The sequence below is a fragment of the Bufo bufo genome, chromosome 6 (assembly GCF_905171765.1).
Source record: "Bufo bufo chromosome 6, aBufBuf1.1, whole genome shotgun sequence".
Taxonomy (NCBI): Eukaryota; Metazoa; Chordata; class Amphibia; order Anura; family Bufonidae; genus Bufo; species Bufo bufo.
In genome coordinates, this window is record NC_053394.1 from 342692092 (window position 1) to 342700796 (window position 8705).

At 44.8% G+C, this 8705-nt stretch overlaps 1 protein-coding gene across 1 annotated transcript; it reads right to left on the bottom strand.

The window, feature by feature from the left end:
- Positions 1-410: 410 nt before the first annotated feature.
- Positions 411-8334, bottom strand: EMILIN3 (elastin microfibril interfacer 3). The gene is made up of 4 exons (XM_040438488.1): positions 8150-8334; positions 7218-7340; positions 6155-6417; positions 411-2247 (listed from the first exon to the last, which is right to left on the bottom strand). The coding sequence occupies exons 1-4, from the start codon at positions 8332-8334 to the stop codon at positions 455-457; spliced, it is 2364 nt and encodes a 787-aa protein (XP_040294422.1). The 3' UTR covers positions 411-454.
- Between the last annotated feature and the right edge of the window lie 371 nt (positions 8335-8705).

Here is an 8705-nt window from a genome sequence, read left to right on the forward strand (position 1 = left end):
TTTCTGCTTTGTACATAGATTTTTGTGTCCTTTTTGTGCATTTTTGAGATTTGTTTTGCTACAGCGCATGAAGATGGGACTTCTTGTAGGGACAGGATTGCATCATATAGTAGGGTTATCTAATAAGGTCATCCACCCCCTGCAGTGCATAATTGATAACAGGAAGTAAATGAAATATATAAATTATTCAAATCTAGTCCTTGGTATATTAATAATGCCCTAGCACCATACACATCCCTACATTGCCTTATCATCTCAGACAACCACAAGGCAATGTAAATTTACCCTCCCAAAGTGGCTTAGCTGCCCCAAAATCAAGGAACATACATTTGTATGATTTTTCATCTTTTTTTTTAGGTCCCCTCCTGTCCTGCCACTTGGGCATTTTGCTTTCCAGTTTATACCTACTTTTTGCCACTGTTTAAAGAAGTTTTGCCGCACCACTTTACTCTTGCTATTTCTTTCCTGTAGTTTCTTGTGTGGTGGGTGGCAGTTCCAGGCTTGGCACCTGATGGTTGATTTTACTCATCTCCTTTCTGAGGATTTCCAGGCCCTGCTCATGAGATACTAGTGTGCTGTTAACCTGGTCCAGATAGCCAAGCAAACTTGTTTCTTGAGTCCCACAAGACCCTTCCACCTGTGCCACCCTATGTTCAAACTTGGACATCTCCCCTTGAAGTTCACGAGCCAAGGAATGACAGGTTCCCATTTGTCCTGCAAGTCGTGCTTTCATCCTCTCCATGTCCCCACGCAAACCTAAAAGCTGTGATTTGCTGGTGCGGATTTCAGAACCTTGTCCATCTACTTGGCCTTGAACAGTGAGCAGTTCTTCAGTTATTCGGGTTCCACGTTCCTCTGCAGTTGAGTTGACTTGGACTACAGTATCAGCAAATCTACTTACAGACTCCTCCAAACCATGCACAGAGCGCCCAATGCTCCTCAAGTTAACTTGCAGTAGAGTGATCTCACCTTGTAATGCTTCTTCCTTTTGTCTTTCAAATTGCCTCTTGATGCCCAGAATGGTATTGTTGAGATGACCTAGCTGTTTTTGGACATCCTGGTTCTGCTTTTGGCATTGTGAAAGTTCAGTGTGAACCTCTATGAGAGATTCTCCTACTGACGTGGAGCAACCAGCAGCACACAATTCTTCAACAGCAGCAAGTCGACTCTGTACCCCATCTAAAACTTCAAGACCTTCTTTCCTTACCCCTGACAAATGTGCATCCAGCAGTGGCATCACTGCTCCATCCAGTGCCATAGGAGCTGAGGCATTGGTAAGCTCTCCAACAGCTGTCAGCAGCCTCTCTTCCAAGACTCTTACTTTGTCATCCACAGAGGCCCTTACCCCATCCAACTCTGCCAAGAAGTGCCCTCTTTCTTCTCCTTCTTGGCAACATCTCCTGACACCCTCTTCAGTATAGTTGAGTCTGCTCTCCACTTCATCCAGTCTCACTCCAATTTGTGGTTCCAGCATAAGCCCTGTAAGTTCTACATCCACTTTCTGGCTTAGGGCATGGTGGTCTTCAGTTAGCTGGCGCATGCTACGTTCCAGTTCCTCTACACGTCTGCTGAGTTCCTCCAGGCGCCCACAGCAGCCATCAGGTGCACTGATTCCTTGTACTTTGGTAGTTAATCCTAATATCTCTCTTCTCACTGCCACTTCTCGCCCATCCATTTCTTGCTGCATTCTGTGACCCACTGCCTGCTCAGCCTCTTGGCATTGTTTTTGCACTGCTTGTACTTTGACATCACAGCTACCTTGAATCTTATGCAGCCGAGCCTCTATTCCATCCAAAAGCTTTGCCTGAGCCTCAGCCAGCTTTCCCTCCAAAAACTGTTCTAACATTTCAGTGGATGTAAGTGGAGATGGTCTTGCAGCTTCTAGTAGATGCTGGAGCTGTGCTTCATGGCCCATGACCATCCCATTTACCTCTTCTAGAAGATCTGATTTTGAACGGAGCATCTCACTCACCTCAGCTACTTTCCCAGTCAAGTCACCAGGGATATGTGGGGCCTCAGCCAATGCATCAGGAATCATCCCAAAGCCAACAGAGGACTGTGAGGAAGAACTGGGGCCACTCACTAGTGAACCGATCATCTTGTTGGTGTCCTCCTGGATGGTAAGGCGTAAAGAGTCTCCCAGACCGCTTATCATTCCCTGCATGCTGTCATAAGCCTGTGATAGGCGTCTGACTTCTTCTTCCACACGGTCCAAACGCTCTCCAAACACAGGGGCCAGTTTTCTTCCTGAAAATGCAGACAATTATGGTTGACCATTTTTGTAATTATAGAAAAGACCATTCTAAGTGCAGGCATTATGGCTGCATTACAAGCAACAATGTGACTCTGAGGCTACATTCACATGACAGTGAAAAACGGAGAAAGACTAGCCACTTATATGATGGTACATGGATAGCAGAGATGCAGCGAGCACAGAATTATATGCTTCGGCCCAGGAGGAGTGTGTAGAGGATGGCAGTGGTGGTTGTGGCTCTGAGGGTGGTGGTATTTCTTACAGACCAGGGTGGCAATCTCCACTCCAGCGTTCCCAAGTGCGGCGTGACTAGAGGGCACACCTTTGTATTGGGGCTCGTGCCTGGTGGGTGCCGTTCTACTGTACGTCGCCGTGCAATATTATCCCAATAGCAGCGTATGGACAGCAACAATGATGGTTATAGTACTACTCCCTCTCTCTAAAGACACTTTGCAGTCTCTGAGCAGAAGCACAGGCATGCAATGAGGTTCTTGTTAATTCCTTCGTAATTTCCTGGACTGAGCCAATCCAGTGCATGGTCTTGTGGGTTCTAGACCTTCTAATCTCCTTCTCTCTGGAGTGCTATGGTAATCTGTCTGCTTTCTGGGCAGTTGTAGGCTCAGAGACTATAGTTCTCACACACATTTCCTTCAAGCTGCTTAAGACTAGACTCCCTCCCTCTATCTAACCAGGGGGCAGACCTGGTCCATCATACTGACAACCTAACACAGTCTGCCATATGCCGTCCATACTTTGCTATTAAGTGCATGTACATCACAACATTTAACTCGAGAAACATTATATTAACTCTGTCAATAGTAATTATTTTTTGCAGTAGTCCTTCTAGGGCACTGCAAATGTATGAGTTCAGAAATCGTTGGAGCCATGTACAGGCACACTGGTGGCTTTGGACATTATTATGACATTATAACAACATTACTGTGGGTGATTTTATGGGCACTATTATAGCTACAGTAGTCAACGATATGGCTTGCAGTGTTGTAAGGCCCCAGTTGTGTGTGCACTGTATATCACCGATATGGTTAGAGCTATTATAATACCATTGTATGTCTCTTATACATGGTCATTATATGACGGTATATGACACTTTTGTTAATATTGTAAATACCACTATATTATCATTAGATGGCACAATTATATTGGAAATGTATTGAAATTGTATATTGGTAATACCGTTCACTATATTGGTATTGTAAGGCAGCTTTACATTGGCACTTTGTGGCACTGCTTTATTAACTGTGTGGGGCATAATCATATTGACAGTGTCAGACTCTTGTTATATTGGTCATTATAGATATAGTTTATTAGCACTGTATAGCAGTATTCTGTTTGCACTCTATGGCACCTTTTTATTACCACTGCTTGACACCCCTGGTAGAAATATGACCATGGAGTTTGGCTACAACATGTCCTATTAATATGTTGCTAGATTTATGCTGCCCTAGCTGAGAGCAGCATAAGGCTACATTCACACGACTGTATGTGTTTTGTGGTCCGCAAATTGCGGATCCGCAAAAGGCTGAGTGAATGTAACTGGCCCTATGATAGAAATGCCTATTTTTGTCCACAATCGCGGACAAGGATAGGACATGCTCTATCTTTTTTGCGGGGCCGCGGAACGGATCTACGGATGCGGACAGCACATTGTTTGCTGTCCGCATCTTTTGCAGCCCCATAAAATTGAATGGGTCCGCACCCGTTCCACAAAATTGCGGAACGGATGCGGGGCCAAAAATACGGTTGTGTGAATGTAGCCTAAAGTAGTGGCAGGTACATGTTTTTATATAGGTGTAGTTTTGGGTAACTGAAGATACTCAATGCTGTGCAGAGAAGTCTGTCATATTCATGAGCTGCGATAAAACTACCCTTTATTAACTGCAGCGGGATCCGAGGATGCACGGGAGGCGCAGCTCATGAATCTCAAAGACTACTTTCTTGGTCTTTGTGGAGGCTGATAAGGGGCGACTATCAAAACTACACCCACCCATAAATTAGACATTGATTGCATCGGGGTCACTGTCACTATTTCATGCCGCCCTCACATACCTGATGACAGATTCTCTTTAAGCCTAGTACTTGACCCATCTGCAAGCTTTGACTTAAAAAAATTTACAGTGTACATATGTCATAAATGTCTGATGGGGCATCCATATTACAGGAAAATGGGGGTCCAGTGGCCCTCATTTTTCAGTACAATGTGCTTGTAGAAGCTTAGAGGAGAAGGGGAGAATTAGCAATGCATCTGTGTGGATCTCTTCATTATACCCTATCGGAGTTACAGTACGGAATAACAGTCCATTGCTATGTAGTCCTGTGTCCGGAAGCCATAAGATCACCCTCTTAAAATTCTAGACTACCAAAGTGGTTATTCTCAGGATTAAATTTATGGAAACCTAAAAACCTAATTATTGTAGTGTGGAGAAGCATTAAAGGGGTTGTCTGGTTTCCTATATTGATGACCTATCCTGAGGATTAGTGTTGAGCGAAGCACGCTTCAGATCATAGATCTGAAGTCGATTCGCTCAAGACTTCGTTTGGATGCTGTACGCAGACCTGTCTCTGCGCTGCATTCAAATGTATGGCATCCGGTGAGGGAAATTAGTTATCACCAAAGTCTCGAGAGACGGGTCTACGTAGAGCATTCAAACGAAGTTCTCAGCGAATCGACTTCGGATCTTGGACCCAAAGCTCGATTCGCTCAACGCTAATCCTCATGATAGGTCATCGGTATCAGAGCGGCGTGGGTCTGACTCCAGGCACCCCCGCCGATCAGCTGTATGAAAAGATTGCAGCGATCGTACGAGCACTGCATTCTCTTCACTGTTTACCTGCTTGCAGCAGTGAGCAGGTGTAATTGCATCTCCTCCGTCTCATTCACTTCAATGGGAAGGAACAGTTACACTCCGGCAGCTCCTTCCTACTGAAGTGAATGGGATGGAGATTCTGTAATCACACCTGCTTGCCGCTGCAATGCTCGCATGAGCGCTGCATTCTCTTCATACAGCTGATCATAAGGGGTACTGAGAGTCGGACCCCCACTGATCTGATATTTATGACCTATCCTGAGGACAGGTCATTAATATTGGAAACCAGACAACTCCTTTAAGATGACCATACACATTACACACCCCTTTCCACCATGAGCAACCACTATGTGAAATATACAATGTATTTACTAAGTCACTTATTTTGTACTGATGCTGAATTCACAATCCACAGCGTGCACAATTCTACTGTTTGTTACTGGAAACAGTCAGCAAGCTTGCCGTAAGACATACCCCTTACAACTTAGCGGAGTTCAAAAATGCTATTATTTTCTTCCACATCAGATTACTGTACAGTCCCTCTTCTAAAGGTGCACGTCAGCTAAGCAAGTGTTGTGCACACACAGAATCTGCAGGGAATTCGGGGAGATTTTTTTTTAGCTCTGGAGTCTGTAGAGTTTTGAATGCAGTTCTGGAGTATAACACAGAATGCGTACAAGTGCAATATATTAATAATGTGCGCTATATTTGAGTTGTGATGCATACGACAGAGGATAATTATCTGATCGCTGGGGGGTCTGACAACCGAGAACTCCGGTGATCATAATAATGGTGTTTCTGGAGTCATCTGTGAGAATGGAGCGGTAGTGCAGATGCAAGACCTCTGCTCCACTCACTTCTAGGGGACAGCTGAGTACAGCACTGGGCTATCTCCATCTGTCCTGTAGAAGTAACTGAAGCAGTGATGGCACGTGCACCCTACCACTGCATTCTCACAAGGGACAGATATCTAATAATTATCCCCCATCCTGTGGGGCTGTGATTGGGAACATGTTTGTATGAATCGTCTGCTTGTGTATAAGGTCCTTTAGCTTTTTCATATGATGTTCCTTACCATAGCCACTCTTCTTGGGTGATGCAGGTGGGTCAGGAAGACTTTCTGGCTGCAGTTTGGAATAGGTAGGTGGAGTCTTGGGCGGAGGGAAGAGGTTCTGCCCAGGAGCAGCTTTGGATCCTATATAGGGTGGAAGAAAGCCTTGCTGAACAGGAGGTCCATCGTGGCAGGAGTCCCCTGAATGCCCAGGACAACAGCGCCACTGTAGCTCAGTCACTAGCTTATATCCAATCTTGTACTTGGGTCTGAAGAGAGTCCTATACCTGTTTACAAAAGAGCAAATGAATGATAACCGAATCTGCCTCCACTCATCTGTACCAACAACTTTTGCCGGTTGCTGCTGAACTTCCTATTTCCAGCAATACCAAAGAAGGAACATGCAATTAATTATTATGTACTAGAGCCTGGAACCTCATATCTATAATACACAGTGAGATGACTAATGCATTATGGTGGATCGGTCAGTATCTTTACTCCAGTATGAACAGGGCAACATCAGCATGGAGTATGTAAGTTCTCCCCGCATCTCCTCTGGGTATTGCAATGTAGGGTATGTTCGCATCTGCAGTAGCAGATCTGGCAGGCTCATGCAACACAAATGCTGGCTGTCGGCCAGACAAAACCCATAGCATGCAACGGTTTGAGGCTATGTTCACATCCCCATTAAGGAGATCCGGCGCAAGTGCTGGCTGTCGGTCAGACCAAAAAAAGTTGCATACAATGGTTTTTGTCCAGCTGAAACCTGCCAATTATGCCGAAAAGTGGCTGGATTACGGCTGGACCCCATTATAGTCAATAGAGAGCCAGCAGTGAAATGTCGTATCCGGCAATGCCCGATCCGGCACAATCCAGCGAGCTGTTCCGGCAGAGAGCATATGCAATGCTAGATCCGGCAAAATCCAGCAAGCTGTTCCGACAAAGAGCATATACGAATGTACCCAAACTTACTGTTTAGTTGGTTCTCTATGAAATTTTCCCTAATGCATTGTATATGCATTAAATGAAAGGAAGTCCATATGATGTTAGGGGCTCGGCCATGCTGGCTTTCAGCACGGACACTTACATTACAGTCCCTGGACACTTGGGTCCCCAGCTGCACGTCCTGTACTCAGCTTTGATATATGGTTCTGTGCCATCCTGCAGCGTGCAGGTCACATTCTTCTCGACCACGTACACACAATGATTCCTACAAAAGAAAGGAGACGGGCATAAGACAAACATATATAGAAAAGTCTGGAAACACCAATGCAGCAATTTCCTACGAAAGTGCATGCATATTGATAAATCGGAATGCCATGAGGGGCGCTGGCAATAGCAGACTCAATTTTCCTACATTATTCCAGGCAGAATGCCAGAAACATGCAAGAACAAGGGAACTCAGTCAAAGAGCCGTTATATGAGCTTGTAAAATATTGTTCCTTTAATTTTTAACATACTTCTCTGAAATAATGGATTCATGCAACCACAACAAATATTCAGCAAGAGTCCAGTAATCTCTGCCCGTGGCTCATTACTGAACTACAACTCCCAGCAGGCTGCTAGCTGTATTCATACAACAGCTGAAGCGTTACAGGCTATCTACATGTGTTCTTCAGGTTTTTTTTTGGCTTTAGTCTCAAATATAAATATCGTTCTTGGACCCTTCGTGCAATTTTCAGTGGCTTTTGTATTATTTAAGAGGGAGCTGAGCATATGTAGCACTAGGAAGAACTCCCGGAACTGCTCCATCCGATACACTGTAGGTATAGACAGTAGGACAATGGTCTTCACATCATAGCTGCTCACTTTTTGATTGCTCCTAGTACTTGGCGTGCAGTGAATAGACCTATAATATGAATATATTTGCTCTGTGCACATTGATAGTTTTTGCAGCAATTGACCCATTGGTTACAGGTAAAGTCTTCTAGAATGTATGAATACAGAAATCAGCACACCTGTAAACTCACATTATAATACCGTACACTGATAGACATATGCATGCTTTTCCTGAATTACCTGTGCCTGGTAATGGGCTTGCCGTAAGTCTGAGGTTGAGAGCTTGAGGTATAAAGGCTGTGAACGAACCTTCCATGGGCTGGAGGTGGGTAATATGTTCCTTTGGCGTCTGCTGGACATAGTAACCCAGTAAAACACATAGAGAAGGCAACTAAATACAAGATCCTGAGGAGCCAGACCTCCATTCTTCTAATGGGTGATGGTACGCACGGCGAGGACTGATGATGATGAATACAGAGGGGTCAACAGTGAGGATCTAAAATGTCTATATCCTTTCTCTGTGGCACAAGCAGAGGGGTCTCTGGAGGTTAGGAGGACTTTACATTTATTCTGCAGTCCAAGTGGGCTCTCGTCTATGGGATGCACTTCAAGTAGCCTCTTCCAGTAAAAAGACTGTACCAGGCACACTCCAGAAGTCTGCAAACACAACGGTTTTGTCCTTGACCACAAAATCAAAGATTCCTTGGAAGTTATTAGTGAGATGTTTGTCCTTTGGTGTCACCGGGTGAGTGTCAGTGCCACTCAGTGTGACAGTCTTTGGCTAGGGTTGCTGGTC